The following is a 20,960-nucleotide window of genomic DNA, read 5'->3' as shown; positions in this document are numbered from 1 at the left end:
CTTCATTTCATCTTAGCATCTTCAAGTACATCCTACCATCTTCAAGTACATCCTACCATTATCAACAAGTATACAACCCAGGCCAACATTGATTTCGAGCGGGAAAATCGTGCCTCTCACAGCTACTTGAGCACTACGACAAAGTCACTGAGGCATTAGAAGAAAAACAGAATGCTGATGTGATATACACGGACTTCGCAAAGGCTTTCGATAAATGTAACCATAGCGTGATAGCACACAAAATGAAGTCAATGGGAATAACCTGTAAAGTAGGACGTGGATACTCAGTTTTCTGTCAAACAGGACTCAGCGAGTAACGGTCAACCATATAAAATCTAGTCCAAGTGCAGTTAAAAGCTCTGTACCTCAGGGTACAGTCCTTGCACCGCTGCTTTTCCTTATTCTCATATCAGATATAGACAAAAATACAAGTCACAGCTTTGTATCATCCTTTGCAGATTACACAAAAATCAGCATCAAAATTATCTCGGCTGAAGACACTGAAAAACTTCAAGCTGATATTAATAAAGTTTTCGACTGGGCATCAGAAAATAACATGATGTTTAACAGTGATAAATTCCAGGTACTCAGGTACGGTAAAAATGAGGACTTTAAACATAATACAGAGTACAAAACACAATTAAATGTACCCATAGTAGGAAAACAGCATGTAAAGGATTTGGGAATAATAATGTCTGACGACCTAACGTTTAAGGAGCATAACCAAGCAAATATTGCGACAGCCAGAAAAATGATAGGATGGATTACGAGAACTTTCAAATCTAGGGATCCCATCTCAATAGTTGTACTCTTCAAGTCACTTGTGTTGTCCCGTCTTTAGTACTGCTCAGTACTCACTTCCCCCTTCAGAGCAAGAGAGATTGCTGAAATAGAGGGAATACAGAGAACATATACGGCACGCATAGATGCAATAAAGCACCTAAATTATTGGGATCGTCTCAAAGCCCTCCAAATGTACTTACTAGAAAGAAGACAAGAGAAATATCAAATAATATACACCTGGAAGATACTGGAGGGCCAAGTACCAAATCTACACAGAAAAATAACAACGTACTGGAGTGAACGATATGGAAGAAATGCAGAATAGAACCAGTGAAGAGCAGAGGTGCCATAGGCACAATCAGAGAACACTGTATAAATATCAGAGGCCCGCGGTTGTTCAACGTCCTCCCAGCAAGCATAAGAAATATTGCCGGAACAACCGTGGACATCTTCAAGAGGAAACTATATTTATTCCTCCAAGGATTGCCGGACCAACCGGGCTGTGGTGGGTATGTGGGCCTGCGGGCCGCTCCAAGCAACAGCCTAGTGGACCAAACTCTCACAAGTCAAGCCTGGCCTCGGGCCGGGCTTGGAGAGTAGAATAACTCCCAGAACCCCATCAACCAGGTATATCCTGCCATCCTCGAGTATCCTACCATCCTCCAGTACATCCTATCATCTTCAAGGTCATCCTACCATCCTCAAGTACATCCTATCATCTTCAAATTCATCGTACCATCCTCAAGTACATCTTACGATCCTAAAGTATATCTTATCATCCTCAAATTCATTCTACCATATTTAAGTACATCCTAACATCCTCAATTACATCGTAATATCCTCATGTATATCCTACCCTCCTCAAGTACATCCTACCATCGACAAGTACATCCTAATATCCTCAATTATATCCTACCATCCTCAAGTACATCCTACCATCGACAAGTACATTCTACCATCCTCAGGTACATCCTACCATTCTCAATTACATCCTATTATCCTCAAGTACATTTTACCATCCTCAAGTACATCCTGAAATACTCAAGTACATCATACCATCCTGAAGTACATCCTACCCTCCTCAAGTATATCTTACAATTCTTCATTTCATCTTAGCATCTTCAAGTACATCCTACCATCTTCAAGTACATCCTACCATTATCAACAAGTATACAACCCAGGCCAACATGGATTTCGAGCGGGAAAATCGTGCCTCTCACAGCTACTTGAGCACTACGACAAAGTCACTGAGGCATTAGAAGAAAAACAGAATGCTGATGTGATATACACGGACTTTGCAAAGGCTTTCGATAAATGTAACCATGGCGTGATAGCACACAAAATGAAGTCAATGGGAATAACCTGTAAAGTAGGACGTGGATACTCAGTTTTCTGTCAAACAGGACTCAGCGAGTAACGGTCAACCATATAAAATCTAGTCCAAGTGCAGTTAAAAGCTCTGTACCTCAGGGTACAGTCCTTGCACCGCTGCTTTTCCTTATTCTCATATCAGATATAGACAAAAATACAAGTCACAGCTTTGTATTATCCTTTGCAGATTACACAAAAATCAGCATCAAAATTATCTCGGCTGAAGACACTGAAAAACTTCAAGCTGATATTAATAAAGTTTTCGACTGGGCATCAGAAAATAACATGATGTTTAACAGTGATAAATTCCAGGTACTCAGGTACGGTAAAAATGAGGACTTTAAACATAATACAGAGTACAAAACACAATTAAATGTACCCATAGTAGGAAAACAGCATGTAAAGGATTTGGGAATAATAATGTCTGACGACCTAACGTTTAAGGAGCATAACCAAGCAAATATTGCGACAGCCAGAAAAATGATAGGATAGATTACGAGAACTTTCAAATCTAGGGATCCCATCTCAATAGTTGTACTCTTCAAGTCACTTGTGTTGTCCCGTCTTTAGTACTGCTCAGTACTCACTTTCCCCTTCAGAGCAGGAGAGATTGCTGAAATAGAGGGAAGACAGAGAACATATACGGCACGCATAGATGCAATAAAGCACCTAAATTATTGGGATCGTCTCAAAGCCCTCCAAATGTACTTACTAGAAAGAAGACAAGAGAAATATCAAATAATATACACCTGGAAGATACTGGAGGGCCAAGTACCAAATCTACACAGTAAAATAACAACGTACTGGAGTGAACGACATGGAAGAAAATGCAGAATAGAACCAGTGAAGAGCAGAGGTGCCATAGGCAGAATCAGAGAACACTGTATAAACATCAGAGGTCCGCGGTTGTTCAACGTCCTCCCAGCAAGCATAAGAAATATTGCCAGAACAACCGTGGACATCTTCAAGAGGAAACTATATTTATTCCTCCAAGGATTGCCGGACCAACCGGGCTGTGGTGGGTATGTGGGTCTGCGGGCCGCTCCAAGCAACAGCCTTGTGGACCAAACTCTCACAAGTCAAGCCTGGCCTCGGGCCGGGCTTGGAGAGTAGAATAACTCCCAGAACCCCTTCAACCAGGTATATCCTGCCATCCTCGAGTATCCTACCATCCTCCAGTACATCCTATCATCTTCAAGGTCATCCTACCATCCTCAAGTACATCCTATCATCTTCAAATTCATCGTACCATCCTCAAGTACATCTTACGATCCTAAAGTATATCTTATCATCCTCAAATTCATTCTACCATATTTAAGTACATCCTAACATCCTCAATTACATCGTAATATCCTCATGTATATCCTACCCTCCTCAAGTACATCCTACCATCGACAAGTACATCCTAATATCCTCAATTATATCCTACCATCCTCAAGTACATCCTACCATCGACAAGTACATTCTACCATCCTCAGGTACATCCTACCATTCTCAATTACATCCTATTATCCTCAAGTACATTTTACCATCCTCAAGTACATCCTGAAATACTCAAGTACATCATACCATCCTCAAGTACATCCTACCCTCCTCATGTATATCTTACAATTCTTCATTTCATCTTAGCATCTTCAAGTACATCCTACCATCTTCAAGTACATCCTACCATTATCAACAAGTATACAACCCAGGCCAACATGGATTTCGAGCGGGAAAATTGTGCCTCTCACAGCTACTTGAGCACTACGACAAAGTCACTGAGGCATTAGAAGAAAAACAGAATGCTGATGTGATATACACGGACTTTGCAAAGGCTTTCGATAAATGTAACCATGGCGTGATAGCACACAAAATGATGTCAATGGGAATAACCTGTAAAGTAGGACGTGGATACTCAGTTTTCTGTCAAACAGGACTCAGCGAGTAACGGTCAACCATATAAAATCTAGTCCAAGTGCAGTTAAAAGCTCTGTACCTCAGGGTACAGTCCTTGCACTGCTGCTTTTCCTTATTCTCAAGACAAGAGAAATATCAAATAATATACACCTGGAAGATACTGGAGAGCCAAGTACCAAATCAACACAGTAAAATAACAACGTACTGGAGTGAATGATATGGAAGAAAATGCAGAATAGAACCAGTGAAGAGTAGAGGTGCCATAGGCACAATCAGAGAACACTGTATAAACATCAGAGGTCCGCGGTTGTTCAACGTCCTCCCAGCAAGCATTAGAAATATTGCCGGAACAACCGTGGACATCTTCAAGAGGAAACTAGATTTATTCCTCCAAGGAGTGCCGGACCAACCGGGCTGTGGTGGGTATGTGGGCCTGCGGGCCGCTCCAAGCAACAGCCTAGTGGACCAAACTCTCACAAGTCAAGCCTGGCCTCGGGCCGGGCTTGGGGAGTAGAAGAACTCCCAGAACCCCATCAACCAGGTATCAACCAGGTATATCCTGCCATCCTTAAGTATATCATACCATACTCAAGTACATCGTACCATCCTCAAGTCCATCCTGCCATCCTCAAGTACATCCTACTATCCTCAAGTACAAGGAGCCGACCGAGGGAGTCGGTCGGCCGAGCGGACAGCACGCGGGACTTGTGATTCTATGGTCCTGGGTTCGATCCCAGGCGCCGGTAAGAAACAATGGGCAGAGTTTTTTTCACCCTATGCCCCTGTTACCTAGCAGTAAAATAGGTACCTGGGTGTTAGTCAGCTGTCACGGGCTGCTTCCTGGGGGTGGAGGCCTGGTCGAGGACCGGGCCGCGGGACACTAAAAGCCCCGAAATCATCTCAAGGTTACCTACATCCTACCACCATCGACAAGAACATCGTACTATATTCAAGTACATTCTAAAATACTCAAGTACATCCTACCATTCTGTAGAACTTTCAGCCATTCTCAAGTATATCTGTAAATACTCAATTACATCATACCATCCTCAAGTACATCCTACCCTCCTCAAGTATATCTTACCTTTTTCAAGTTCATCCTAGAATCCTCAAATACATCCTAGAATCCTCAAGTACATCCTATCATCTTCAAGTATATCCTAGCATCATCAAGTATACGCCTACCATCCTCAGGTACATCCTACAATACTCATGTACATCCTAAATTTCTCAAGTACATCCTACAATCCTCAAGTACATCCCTCCATATTTAAGTGAATCCTCCCATACTTAACTACATCCTACCAACCTTTAGTACATCCCACATACTTTCTACCATCTTCAAGTACATCCTACCATCCTCAAGTACATCCTACCATCCTCATGTACATCATACATTCTCCAAATACATCCTACCATCCTCAAGTACATCCTACCTTACACAAGTACGTCCTTTCTCAAAATATACTTGAATGTTAAAATGTAATAATTTGACAAATTGAATATAATAACGATGTTTTGAGTACTTTGTCAAGGGTAGAAATGTCCACTTATATATAATAAGCTGACTAAAAAATTCTGTATAATTATTATATTTATATTAAATATGATGTTTTATTTAAATGTCTCCTATTTGATTTTTTTTTTTTTTATTTTTTAGGATTTCAGTGCAAATCATGTAATGACATCATGTGTGATCATGTCGCAATACTTGTGTTGATAATGTTGCTGCTGGTTATGTTTATCTTGTGTGATGTTGCCAGACACCTATGATGTGGTGGTGACCACTGGCAGCTTGGCTGAGAACCATATGCCTGTTCAATCCATCGATGAATTTATCCGGATCACCAAGCCAGGTGAGAAGCCTTAAACTGTATTCCCAACCCACCCAATAACCATTACATAATACAGTGTCAGAAGTAGATAATAAATAAATAGTTGCAGTACCACAACACTGAGATATCGCTCCTTGTTTGTAATTTTTTATCGCCTTTACGTGACCGTAAGGCGGATAAAGTTCACTGTCCATCTACGGTGTTTCATTAATTTTATGTGAAATGATTGATAACTGTGGATAAATCTTTCATATGCGCCCACTTCACCTCAGGGCTCCCTGAGTGGGTTATACCTCAGGGGCTCCTTGAGTGTGACTAGACACCAGGGCTCACTGATTGGGTTCTAGACATCAGGGCTCATTGAGGGGGGTCACACACCAGGGTTCACTGAGTGGGACTAGACATCAGGGCTCACTGAGTGGGACTAGACATCAGGGCTCACTGAGTGGGACTAGACATCAGGGCTCACTGAGTGGGACTAGACACCAGTGCTCACTGAGTGGGACTAGACACCAGTGCTCACTGAGTGGGACTAGACACCAGTGCTCACTGAGTGGGACTAGACACCAGTGCTCACTGAGTGGGACTAGACACCAGTGCTCACTGAGTGGGACTAGACATCAGGGCTCACTGAGTGGGACTAGACATCAAGGTTCACTGAGTGGGACTACACACCAGTGCTCACTGAGTGGGACTACACACCAGTGCTCACTGAGTGGGACTACACACCAGTGCTCACTGAGTGGGACTACACACCAGTGCTCACTGAGTGGGACTACACACCAGTGCTCACTGAGTGGGACTAGACATCAGGATTCACTGAGTGGGACTACACCTCAGGATTCAGTGAGTGCAAACAGAAATTAGAGCTCCCTGAGTGGCGCTATTCATCAGGGTTTTGTGTGTGTGTGTATGGGACTACACATCAGGGCTCCCTAAGGATGCTTATTGTTACGTGGACCATCATGCTCCGAATATTAACCACTGCACTGTGTTGGGCGCCTTGTGGCGCTGGATCGAGGCTGCACAGAGCGCCATAAGGCGATCTTGGGCATATTTTTAGGATTCAAAACTAGCACATGGAATCTTGGGTACGAGATAGAGGCATCAGGCCTCCAGTGAGCCTCCGACATTTTTTTCTATTCCCAGCAAGCCCCACAGCAGTGTGGAGTCTCAGTTTCAAAGTAGCAACCATGTCTGACTCATCAGATATGGAAATACAGGACATATTGTTTGATGATGACCATATCAGTGATACTGAAGACTAAAAAAAAGACCTAACACAGGCGTCGGACACTAGTGATACAGACATTGAACTGGACAATGTGGGAGAGTGTGGGCACAGCCCTGCCTGCCGCACCGAACTGGGTCAACACCAGTGTTGGTACCATCCTCCTAGTAAAGTGCGACTAGAACCGCGCGCACCACCTGCGCAGGTGACCCCAAAGGGTTCACCTGCACAGGTAGCTAGTCGCACGGTGTTTTGGGGGGTTCCCCGGGTGTTTGGCACGTGTCGGTGCATGGCGTGTGGGTGCACAGGGCCTTTGACCGAGGGTTGTGTTGGAGTGGGGGCGGGAGGCTATGTGGTTGTATGTGGTCATAAAGGGAGAGTAAAGGAAGAGGAGGAGAAAAGGAGAAGAGGAGAGGAATAGTAGTAGATGAATATGTATGAGTAAGTGCCATAGAGTTAATCCTGTGTGTAGATAGATAGATGGGAGTATATAGGTTATGTAGAGGTGGGAGGGGCCCCCCTACCTGGCAAGGATATGTTGAGGAGGGAGGAGGTCCCATCCCCCTGAGAGGGTAGGAGATCAGGCTCTTAAGATGGGTAAGGGGTGGGAGAAGGAGGGGAAAGGGAACGGAACAGGTGGCGGGGGCTTTGACTGATAGCGCGGGTCTCTGTTTTATGTAGTGTTAATATTTCTTACCAATTCTTTGCCTGTGGTGGGGGTCTCCAATATCTTCATGTTGCAGTCAAGAGGTGTACACGGATGGAGGTCACAGTAACAAATGAGGGTGTGAATTTACCCGTACTGTTTTTGTAATCAGGGTGGGTGGGGCATCCCTCTCCCTCCACTCCCTGACTTTCTAGAGTGGTAAGAAGCAGGACCACATACCGCCACATAGACCTGAGAAGTGTCACCACATGGCACATGGATGAGTGCAGAAGTTAATGTTTTGAACCGTTCTCCTCTTGAAGAGTGAGACGCATCTGCCGGAAATGACAGCAATACGGTGCACCATACTCACTCCTGTCACAGCTCTCTCAGCCACATAGCAGCAGCGGCACATAGGCCATGAGGCAGCCCACATACCTCAATGTAGGAGAACTGTACTGGTGTGTGGTCTTTGATGCCCCGCGCGTTAAAGTGGTGTTATATGTCGCACCCTCCCACCACCCCCCTCCCGTGCAGGTGACAGTTATCGATTCCCCACTTCAGATTTTCCCAGGCTGGCATAAACGAGGTAAACACACACACACATATATATATATATATATATATATATATATATATATATATATATATATATATATTTATATATATATATTATTAAGTATGACCGAAAAAGTAAGATTAATAATTCTAACACGAATTTTCTCAATCTTTCGTACATTTCTTTTCACTGTTGGAGGTAATTCAAAAATCAATTCTCCAAAATTCATTTTTATTTCTAGTCTGACGCGACACTTGAGCGCGTTTCGTAAAACTTATTACATTTTCAAAGACTTTAGTTAACAAATACACAACTGAATAGAACTTACACATCTCCGATTTTGTTTATATCTATATTTGAGTGAGGTAGATGGGGTGAGGTGGTATTTAATAAGGTATTAATTTCATCAACACAAGCCAGAACATGAAACAATGGGTATTGAATAGAAGTGATTGTAGAAAGCCTATTGGTCCATATTTCTTGATGCTTCTATATTGGAGCAGAGTCTTGAGGTGGGTAGAATAAAGTTGTGCATTAATTGGCTGTTGATTGCTGGTGTTGACTTCTTGATGTGTAATGCCTCGCAAACGTCAAGCCGCCTGCTATCGCTGTATCTATCGATGATTTCTGTGTTGTTTACTAGGATTTCTCTGGCGATGGTTTGGTTGAGGGAAGAGATTATATGTTCCTTAATGGAGCCCTGTTGCTTATGCATCGTTAAACGCCTAGAAAGAGATGTTGTTGTCTTGCCTATATACTGGGTTTTTTGGAGCTTACAGTCCCCAAGAGGGCATTTGAAGGCATAGACGACGTTAGTCTCTTTTAAAGCGTTCTGTTTTGTGTCTGGAGAGTTTCTCATGAGTAGGCTGGCCGTTTTTCTGGTTTTATAGTAAATCGTCAGTTGGATCCTCTGATTTTTGTCTGTAGGGATAACGTTTCTATTAACAATATCTTTCAGGACCCTTTCCTCCGTTTTATGAGCTGTGGAAAAGAAGTTCCTGTAAAATAGTCTAATAGGGGGTATAGGTGTTGTGTTGGTTGTCTCTTCAGAGGTTGCATGGCGTTTCACTTTCCTTCTTATGATGTCTTCGACGAAACCATTGGAGAAGCCGTTGTTGACTAGGACCTGCCTTACCCTACAGAGTTCTTCGTCGACTTGCTTCCATTCTGAGCTGTGGCTGAGAGCACGGTCGACATATGCGTTAACAACACTCCTCTTGTACCTATCTGGGCAGTCGCTTTTGGCATCTAGGCACATTCCTATGTTCGTTTCCTTAGTGTAGACTGCAGTGTGGAAACCTCCGCTCTTTTCCATGACTGTTACATCTAGAAAGGGCAGCTTCCCATCCTTTTCCATCTCGTAAGTGAAACGCAGCACGGAACTCCGCTCAAATGCCTCCTTCAACTCCTGCAGATGTCTGACATCAGGTACCTGTGTAAAAATGTCGTCAACATACCTGCAGTATATGGCCGGTTTCATGTTCATGTCGACTAAGACTTTTTGCTCGATGGTACCCATGTAGAAGTCTGCAAACAGGACACCTAGGGGAGAACCCATGGCGACCCCATCTACTTGCTTATACATGTGCCAATCCGGGCTCAACAAGGGTGCCTCTTTAGTACAAGCTTGGAATCGTTTCCTTAGGATATTTTCTGGTATGTCAAGAGGAGTACATGCTGGATCACGATACACTCTGTCGGCTATCATCCCGATTGTCTCGTCCACTGGTACGTTAGTGAACAGCGATTCTACGTCCAACGAGGCTCTTATCCCTGTGGCCCGTGTGCCCCACAGTAAGTCAAAAAATTCCTTTGGAGACTTCAGGCTGAAAGCGCAAAGAACATAAGGAGTCAGCAGGCCGTTAAGTCGCTTCGCCAGTCTGTACGTGGGTGTGGGTATCTGGCTAATGATTGGCCGAAGTGGGTTTCCAGGCTTGTGTGTCTTGACATTTCCATACGCATATCCAGGTTTATATTCCCCAATGATCTTTTGCAGGTGGAGTCCGGATTTCTTGGCGTTCACAGTTTCGATTAGTTTGTTGACCTTTGCTTTCAATTCGGCTGTAGTGTCCTTCGTTACCCTTTGGAACTTAGTTTGGTCAGAGAATATGACGTTCATTTTCGCCAGATATTCGTCTTTTTTAAGAATGACATATATTGGCGACTTGTCACCTCTCCTGACAACTATCTCCTTGTTCTCACGAAGGCTTTTAGCTGCCGCTTTGAGCTCGGGGGACAGTATGGTGCTTCTGTAATTGCCTCGATTCTTTCCTCCTTCTGCAATAAGTTCTGCTTGTAAAGTATCTTTGGTAGTGACCTACTTTTGTGTCTCGAGGTCGAATATGTCGTCCAACAGAATTTCCAACTCTACTTTCCGGGCCATCTCACTCGGTCTGGACATAACGTGACAGTTTATGCCCAGATTTAGGAGAGTGACTTGGTCCTCAGTGAGGTTAATTCCTGCAAGGTTCAGGAAGCCATCTCTTGGTCGTGGAATTGCCATAGGTCCTCCATATAATGTTGTTAGTTTCTTGATAATCCTTGTTTCAGTGCTGAGGTGATGTCGGTCTGTGAGGATGTCGAGGTGTTGTTCAATGCGGGTACGGATACTTTCGTCGATGTTGCTATTTCTCCACTCGTTTGTAGCATGAAGTAGTTGCGTTTTGTTGTCTTTGATTTCATTCTCTGCCTTGTATATCTGATCACGAATCAGATCCTGGCGATATTTTATTGTAAAGGCTTGATTTCTTGCTGCTGGGTCGTGCGCTTTAATATTAGTATATTTTGGTAGCAGTCTTTCCTGTAGACATATATTATTATATATGACCGAAAAAGTAAGATTAATAATTCTAACACGAATTTTCTCAAACTTTCGTACATTTCTTTTCACTGTTGGAGGTAATTCAAAAATCAATTCTCCAAAATTCATTTTTATTTCTAGTCTGACGCGAAACTTGAGCGCGTTTCGTAAAACTTATTACATTTTCAAAGACTTTAGCTAACAAATACACAACTGAATAGAACTTACACCATCGAGCAAAAAGTCTTAGTCGACATGAACATGAAACCGGCCATATACTGCAGGTATGTTGACGACATTTTTACACAGGTACCTGATGTCAGACATCTGCAAGAGTTGAAGGAGGCATTTGAGCGGAGTTCCGTGCTGCGTTTCACTTACGAGATGGAAAAGGATGGGAAGCTGCCCTTTCTAGATGTAACAGTCATGGAAAAGAGCGGAGGTTTCCACACTGCAGTCTACACTAAAGAAACGACCATAGGAATGTGCCTAGATGCCAAAAGCGACTGCCCAGATAGGTACAAGAGGAGTGTTGTTAACGCATATGTCGACCGTGCTCTCAGCCACAGCTCAGAATGGAAGCAAGTCGACGAAGAACTCTGTAGGGTAAGGCAGGTCCTAGTCAACAACGGCTTCTCCAATGGTTTCGTTGAAGACATCATAAGAAGGAAAGTGAAACGCCATGACAACCAACACAACACCTATACCCCCTATTAGACTATTTTACAGGAACTTCTTTTCCACAGCTCATAAAACGGAGGAAAGGGTCCTGAAAGATATTGTTCATAGAAACGTTATCCCTACAGACAAAAATCAGAGGATACAACTGACGATTTACTATAAAACCAGAAAAACGGCCAGCCTACTCATGAGAAACTCTCCAGACACAAAACAGAACGCTTTAAAAGAGACTAACGTCGTCTATGCCCTCAAATGCCCTCTTGGGGACTGTAAGCTCCAAAAAACCCAGTATATAGGCAACAACATCTCTTTCTAGGCGTTTAACGATGCATAAGCAACAGGGCTCCATTAAGGAACATATAATCTCTTCCCACAACCAAACCATCACCAGAGAAATCCTAGTAAACAACACAGAAATCATCGATAGATACAGCGATAGCAGGCGGCTTGACGTTTGCGAGGCATTACACATCAAGAAGTCAACACCAGCAATCAACAGCCAATTAATGTACAACTTTATTCTACCCCACCTCAAGACTCCGCTCCAATATAGAAGCATCAAGAAATATGGACCAATAGGCTTTCTACAATCACTTCTATTCAATACCCATTGTTTCATGTTCTGGCTTGTGTTGATGAAATTAATACCTTATTAAATACCACCTCACCCCATCCACCTCACTCAAATGTACATATAAACAAAATCGGAGATGTGTAAGTTCTATTCAGTTGTGTATTTGTTAACTAAAGTCTTTGAAAATGTAATAAGTTTTACGAAACGCGCTCAAGTGTCGCGTCAGACTAGAAATAAAAATGAATTTTTAGAATTGATTTTTGAATTACCTCCAACAGTGAAAAGAAATGTACGAAAGATTGAGAAAATTCGTGTTAGAATTATTAATCTTACTTTTTCGGTCATATTTAATAATATATGTCTACAGGAAAGACTGCTACCAAAATATACTAATATATATATATATATATATATACATATATATATATATATATATATATATATATATATATATATATATATATATATATATATATATATATATATATATATATATTAAATATGACCGAAAAAGTAAGATTAATAATTCTAACGCGAATTTTCTCAATATTTCTTTTCACTGAAGATGGTAATTGAAAAATCAATTCTCGAAAATTCATTTTTATTTCTAGTCTGACGCGACACTTGAACGCGTTTCATAACAACTTATTACATTTTCAAAGACTTTAGTTTACACACACACAACCATAACCTGCAAACAGATTTCTTACTATGCTACAATTCAAACGGTTTTTCATTTTATATACCTGCATTTGGGTGAGGTGATATGTTACAACAGTTTTGGATGAGGTGAAAACAAACTTTCAACACAAGATAGAACACGAAATATTGGGTAATACTGGGTAAAGTTAAAAGGGGAAGAATGGAAGTAAATGCAAAGGGCCTATTGGACCATATTTCTTGATGCTTCTATATTGGTGAGGAGTCTTGAAGTGGGTAGAATATAGTTATGAATTAATTGGCTGTTCATTGCTGGTGTTGACTTCTTAATGTGTAGTGCCTGGCAGATATCAAGCCGCCTGCTGTCGCTGTATATATCGATGATTTCCGTGTTTTTTGTTAAGACTTCTCAGGTGATGGTCTGGTTGTGGGAAGAGATTATATGTTCCTTAATGGAGCCCTGTTGCATAAGCAACAGGGCTACAGCAACAGCAACATGAGCAACAGGGCTCAAGTCGATGACATTCTCATCGACTTGAGAATGGTCCAGGACGGACCGAAACGTCGTCGTCCCTTCAACTTCTAGTGTGTGGTCTGGTCAATATATATATATATATATATATATATATATATATATATATATATATATATATATATATATATATATATATATATATATATATATATTATATATGTGTCTTTGTATTCATATCAAATGAAGTTTATAGCCTGAGGTAGAGATCTTTTTTGAATCTCGCTTATAATTTTGCTTGGACTCTGAGTAACGAACCTCCTCGTAGCATTGAGTGTGTCATTGTTCTTTCTCAAAGGTGAGCCATGACCTCAACATACAAATTCCAAATGCAGGCCTGGGCGGAGAGAGAGCCTTTGTGGGCGGCTCCCCTCTTAGGAGTTAGACACATAACTGGGGGTAAATGAGGTAATACCGCTCACCCAACCCATGCTCCAGCAGGCCCCCCACCCCTCTCCCTCTACACCTAGTACTCAAGTCTGTTTACTTTCCCCCTCAGAGGTTAAGGGGGGCTTACATGCATGTCTCTAAGTAAACTCAGTCAGTCAAAGTCAGTAGGTTAGCGTTTAATGAATTTTCTTCTATCTATCAAACTACTGCCCCCATTTAGCATCACTCAGTAAACTCAGTCAAACAAAGTCTGTAGGTTAGCGTTTACTGAATGAGGGAACCATTTTTAAAAGATGTCTACCTCTCTATCTCTCTCTCAGTGGTGTATCTCTCTCTCTCTCAGTGGATCGGAGATCTGCTAAGAGGGTTGACATTAGTTCATGTCTTAAAACACCCGTTCCTTTCCAATGACCCGTGAGCTCTCTCCCATAGGTGAGCCATCTTCCCCACATACAAAGTCCAACCAATTTTTTTTATCTTAAAGGTGACTACCAGTCTTCAATTTTCTTATAACAAATCCTACATGCTTTTCTCTCTCTCTATTCGTCAAAGTCAGTAGGTAGCCGTTTACTGAATGAATGAGGGAAACATTTTTAGTGGGGTTTGAGGTGTAGTGAGATGGGCGAGGTCGGCAAACACATCGCTGTCTGACCTCCGCTATACCTCAAACGCGCCAATCATTCTCTCTCCCATAGGTGAGCAATGTTACCCACACAAATTCCAAGCATGCGCTGTTAGCAAGTAAGCATATATATGACTAATGTGGAAAAACGCAGACAGAAGGGAAGAGTCATTCATCCACTCCATCGAACCTTCTTGTCATCCTAGTCAACCATCCAATCTGTAGAAAGGGTTTAGCAGATGGGGGAGTTATCTCCATTTCATCTCTCTTACCAAATAAATATTACTGTGTTCACCATTACACACATCTAGGGCGGTTGTTTGAGGTGTACTGAGATGAGCGAGGTATTTGGGTGACCTTACCCTCACCCCCATCCACCCACACCACAACCCCCCTCCCCAGCCCAAACCATCAAGCATCACTTCACTCTTCCCAGACCGGATGTTCAATGCAAAGCCTTTAGTAGTAGTATTATTTCTGTTCATATGTAGAGTAGTGACCCAGTTCACAAACACACAGATGCCATCCCAATCCACACGTGCTCACCAGAGGACACACCACGCTGAAAGACGGAATAGTTTGGGGAGACGTGATCACTACCTACAAACTCTAATATATTTTGTTAACTGTGTGATTACCACATATACCTTACGAATCTTAGTCTAGATATTATTATTATTATTATTATTATTATTATTATTATTATTATTATTATTATTATTATTATTATTATTATTATTATTATTACTATATTTTAAAACCATCCCTCAGTAACTCAGTAAGTCAAACAGCAACAGTGGACTGAAGACTCTAATATGTTATGGGATAGACTGCTTCTCTCTCGAGTTGAGCCATTAATGAAATACCCGGCTTCAATTTGGTAGAACATAGGATCTACAGTTTCGTCAGGCTGACCTTATGCCATTAGCACTTTATGATAGTTTAGTTCACTTATTATGCACCCCATACCCATCTTGCGGGCGGTATTGGAAAGGGTTACTGAGGCACATAATGGGCTCAAGGACTGAACACCACAATTCATTTAGCTAAGCAAGTTACAATCTTGATGAGCTAGTTACAAAATTCAATATAAGTCGGCGCATCGACAATGGGTTCGAGATCGACCGCCCTCGACCCACCACAAGTACAGTTTCTAAATTAAGCAGTGTCAATTTCACTTTGCCTCAGATCTACAGGATCTTGGTGAAGTTCTCGGTGTACTGCTGCTCTCAGATTGCTCATTGACAGTCCAAGGTTACACTCAACGACTCCTCCTTTAAAGGCAGATTCTTTGGCTAACTTATCAGCTCTATCATGCATTCGGAGGCCAACATGAGATGGAGACCACATGAAATGGACTCTGTTACCATCGTTAATAATTTTGTTGTATTTTGTGTCTAGCTTCGGACACGATCATGTTACAGTTATGTCTTAAAGAGTTGAGAGCATTTAAGGATGATAAGGAGTCACTTACAATTAATGTATCAAGTTTGGAGACATGTACACATTTCAGTGCAAGGAGCAAGGCAAATAGTTCAGTCTGAAGGGTAGAGGCCCAGTTGTTTATACGGACTCCCCACTCAAAGTACAAGCCATCGCCCATTGTCAGAACAACTGCACTTCCAGCTGCACCCGTGGTGCGGTGTAGGGAACCATCAGTGTATATGATTTGAGAGAGAGAGTGCTCTGTGGACAGAGCATCAATATGGCTTAAGGCGTTGAGCTTTGCCTCAAGACACAGCTTGGGCTCATCTCTAATTTGCTTCTTGGGTGGAAAGGGTGTAATCTCCCACGGTGCAGGAAAGTGCTGTTGTTGTTTCTCTTGGTGCAAATCATGAACCTGATACATTCTGAGTCGAGTTCCAGTTTTTTGTTATCCATTTGGAACAATGCTGATCTTCAATAAAGAAATTCTGGAGGACTTCTATACAAGGGTTAGGATGAGTTAGCCTAAGCATTTTTTTATACCAATTTGACATAAGTTCCTTTCTCATATTAAGTATCTTTGTGGTACGAGACCACCCAAGGGTTTTCCTCAAGGCTTCGTTCTGCAATTTTTCAAACCCTCCAAGCTTTCTTACAGACATCAAACAAGCAGAGGTGCAGCATAATCCACTAAACATCTGATGTATGCAACGTACATCATTTTGACAATTCTGACACCGACCCGCCTTAGCAAGAGGACTATGCGCAACAGTAGCCCCAGCGAAAACGTAGACTTTTAATATCGTAGCAAGACAATGACACAGAATGTTCACCACTCTTAATATTTTTATTCAAGCACTGATAACATAGCATAATTTGAGATTTTTTCTCATTTCATATCGCGTGTGTAGATTTAGTTTAAACAAAAAGTGAAACACGGGAACATGAACTAATAGGGTTGAGATAGGAGGAAAGACTGCGGAAGATAAAAGAGCTGAGGAGACATGTTCGCTACTTACATTTCTTCATGTGAGTTCATTTTAGTTTAATTTTTTCAATCGTAAAATAAAATACTACTGTCATAAACCTTGTATTGGGAGGCTCAGACATTCAGTTTGCAACTCAGTGTTTACTGAACGTGGAAATCTCTTCATGTGTAATTATTTAGTTTAGTTTAAAGTTTTCCAATCTTAAAATATTACTATCAACAACAACAACGTATTGGGTGTCTTAGACATTCAGTTTACAACTCAGTAAGTGTTTACTGAACGTGGGAATCACTTCGTGTGTGGTCATTTTTGTTTAGTTTTAAGTATTTCCATCGTAAAATAAAATACTACTTGCATCAGCCCTGTATTGGGTGGCTCAGACATTCAGTTTACAACTCAGTAAATGTTCACTGAACGTGGAAAATCACTTCATGTGTGCTCATTTACTTTAGTTTAAAGTTTCCCAATCTTAAAATATTACTATCATCATCAACCATGTATTGGGTGACTTAGACATTCAGTTTACAACTCAGTAAGTGTTTACTGAACGTGGGAATCACTTCATGTGGGTTCATTTCTGTTTAGTTTAAATCTTTTCCATCTTAAATTAAATACTACCATCATCACCCATGCATTGGGTTTCTGAGTCATTCAGTTATCATCATCTCAGCAAGTGTTTACTGAATGGGGAAATCACTTCTCGCGAGTTCATTTTTAGTTTAGTTTAAAGTTTTCCATCGTAAAATAAAATACTACTAACATCAACCATGTATTGGGGTCTCAGGCATTCGGTTAACCGCTCAGTAAGTGCTTACTGAACATCGAAATCATTTCATGTGAGCCCATTTTTAGTTGAACCCGTCTCCACTCCAAACCGGACCGGAGTTCCGAGTCTGGACCTACAGTCCTGACTGGTTTGGAGTGGAGAAGCAAAATTATAAGTGAGATTAAAAAAAGATCTCTACCTCGGGCTATAAACTTTATTTGATATAAATACAGAGACATTATATATATATATATATATATATATATATATATATATATATATATATATATATATATATATATATATATATATATATATATATATAATATATATATATATATATTATGCATATTATATATATTATATTATGCATATATATATATATATATATATATATATATATATATATATATATATATATATATATATATAAATATATATAAATATATATATGTGTTTACCTCGTTTATGCCAGCCTGGGAAAATCTGAAGTGGGGAATTAATAACTGTCACCTGCACGGGAGGGGGGTGGTGGGAGGGTGCGACATATAACACCACTTGGGGGCATATCAAAACGCAAATTACAAATGTTCCGATTTTTTTTGAAAATTTATTCATGGAATGGGTATAGAAGGGGCTGCAACTAGTCCAAGTTTCAGCATCACACCCTAAATAGAAATGGAGAAAGGAAATACAGAACGTATTATGCAACGAATTTTCAACATTTTCAAAAAATTTCAGGGAACACATGTGTCAACTAAAATCATTTCTATAACACTCAGATGTTAAAATTAGCATATAATAAAGGATTGATGTGAGCAGTTTTATCAAAAAAGTGTTTAGTGCAATAATATAATTATTCAAAGTTACCCTTCCAAAAATATGCAATATATGATGTTTATAAATTTTTATAAAATCAACAAATGGACTTTTGACTAAAATATCTACATAGGGCTGTAGAAGAACAAACTCTACATATAAAGAGTAATTTGCATGTAAATTGATTAATAAATGAAAGCTGTGAAACACCTTGAAGTTGTAAATTACTTACCTGAGTAAAATAAGATCAAAGTTCGGCCACCTGTAGCTGAGTTTGACATCGACCTATTTCGTTCATAATTGGCACCCTTGCAGATAGGCATCCATTGAGCAAGGTATGCAAGTTCCATGCACATCCCCTGATAACAAACGAAAAAAAAAAATTGAAAAAATTGTAAAAAAAAAAAAAAAAAAATTATATATATATATATATATTTTCTATTTTATTTTATTTTTTATTCTATTTTATTTCTATTTTACACAGAAGACAATGTCCAACATAATAGGCCAATTACACTGGATTAATCTTTGTGTTTAGATAGGAGCTGCCTTGTATGGGCCAATAAGCCTTCTGCAGTTACCCCTATGTTTCACCTCACATTTATCCCATATATATATATATATATATATATATATATATATATATATATATATATATATATATATATATATATATATATATATATATATATATATATATATGTATATATATATGTATATATGTCATATATATATATATATATATGTATCCTGCACATACATATTACAATTATTACAAAATACCAAATTATAACACTAAAACATACTAACCTATTGACATTGGTCCGAATTGTGGGTCCTCAAGGTGGCACTGCATTGGGCACTAGTAGGCACCTGCATGATTGCTGGATCACCTTCCTCAGGAGCTTGTCTCGGCTTGTTGGAGGGAGGGAGGTCTAGGAAGGTGTGTGAGGAGGGTCTAGGAGGGTTGAGGAAGGTGTGTGAGGAAGGTTGAGGTGTGTGAGGAAGGTTGAGGTGTGTGAGGAAGGTTGAGGTGGTGTGTGAGGAAGGTTGAGGTGGTGTGTGAGGAAGGTTGAGGTGGTGTGTGAGGAAGGTTGAGGTGGTGTGTGAGGAAGGTTGAGGTGGTGTGTGAGGAAGGTTGAGGAGGTGTCGGTGCGCCACCATCTCTCACTGGATATTACTCTTCGCGCTAAAGCGGCTTTCTTTCACTGATAAAGACGGCGACCGAGTGCCAGATTTGTTGCTCTTATCTTCTGGCACTATCTCTTTATAAGAGTTTGTGCAGTTGACGCAACAATGCGCTATTCCAGGAACGATAATGGAGCGCGCGTCAGAACAGTCCGCACTCTATCGGACACACGAGGTGACTGGGGGCTGGGAGCTCCCTATAGCCCAACAAGGGATGAGAAGGTTGCCAATGAGTGTATATTTACTCCTTATGCATACATCGATATTTACGACGTTATTACGAAAATTTTGACGTTTAGAACGTACGACGCAATACTCTTGGCGCGCCACAGCCGCGGGGCACCGGATTCTGCACAATTAAGCATGCAAATGTACCATAAATACTTTAATTTATATCATAACATTATCCGGTTTGCGCCAAAGTGTTGCTAGAACGTTGTAGTCTTTTTACAAATATTTCAGAAATATTAGATTTTTTTCCGAATTTTTGCGTTTGATATGCCCCCTTCGCGTGGGGCATCAAAGACCACACACCAGTACAGTTCTCCTACATTGAGGTATGTGGGCTGCCTCATGGCCAATGTGCCGCTGCTGCTATGTGGCAGAGAGAGCTGTGACAGGAGTGAGTATGGTGCACCGTATTGCTGTCATTTCCGGCAGATGCGTCTCACTCTTCAAGAGGAGAACGGTTCAAAACATTAACTTCTGCACTCATCCATGTGCCATGTGGTGACACTTCTCAGGTCTATGTGGCAGTATGTGGTCCTGCTTCTTACCACTCTAGAAAGTCAGGGAGTGGAGGGAGAGGGATGCCCCACCCACCCTGATTACAAAAACAGTACGGGTAAATTCACACCCTCATTTGTTACTGTGACCTCCATCCGTGTACACCTCTTGACTGCAACATGAAGATATTGGAGACCCCCACCACAGGCAAAGAATTGGTAAGAAATATTTACACTACATAAAACAGAGATCCGCGCTATCAGTCAAAGCCGCCGCCACCTGTTCCCTTCCCTTTCCCCTCCTTCTCCCACCCCTTACCCATCTTAAGAGCCTGATCTCCTACCCTCTCAGGGGGGTGGGACCTCCTCCCTCCTCAACATATCCTTGCCAGGTAGGGGGGCCCCTCCCTCCTCTACATAACCTACATACTCCCATCTATCTATCTACACACAGGATTAACTCTA

The 20,960-nt window shown here is 41.1% G+C and overlaps 1 protein-coding gene and 1 long non-coding RNA gene across 2 annotated transcripts in view; one reads left to right on the top strand and one right to left on the bottom strand.

Annotated features, from left to right (window-relative positions):
• Positions 1-20,960, top strand: part of LOC138367840 (uncharacterized) — a 455,100-nt gene that overhangs the window by 386,276 nt on the left and 47,864 nt on the right. Inside the window, exon 7 of the mRNA XM_069329821.1 lies at positions 5,817-5,909. Coding sequence (XP_069185922.1) covers positions 5,817-5,909 — 93 coding nt within the window. The remainder of the gene's footprint in view (positions 1-5,816; positions 5,910-20,960) is intronic.
• LOC138367730 (uncharacterized) lies at positions 18,231-19,521 on the bottom strand. The gene is made up of 3 exons (XR_011229421.1): positions 19,393-19,521; positions 18,815-18,941; positions 18,231-18,431 (listed from the first exon to the last, which is right to left on the bottom strand). It is a non-coding gene; the product is annotated as an uncharacterized lncRNA (long non-coding RNA).

This window comes from Procambarus clarkii, chromosome 23 (assembly GCF_040958095.1).
Source record: "Procambarus clarkii isolate CNS0578487 chromosome 23, FALCON_Pclarkii_2.0, whole genome shotgun sequence".
Classification (NCBI taxonomy): Eukaryota; Metazoa; Arthropoda; class Malacostraca; order Decapoda; family Cambaridae; genus Procambarus; species Procambarus clarkii.
The sequence above is the reverse complement of the archived record's forward strand: the minus strand, read 5'-3'. Positions and strand labels throughout refer to the sequence as shown.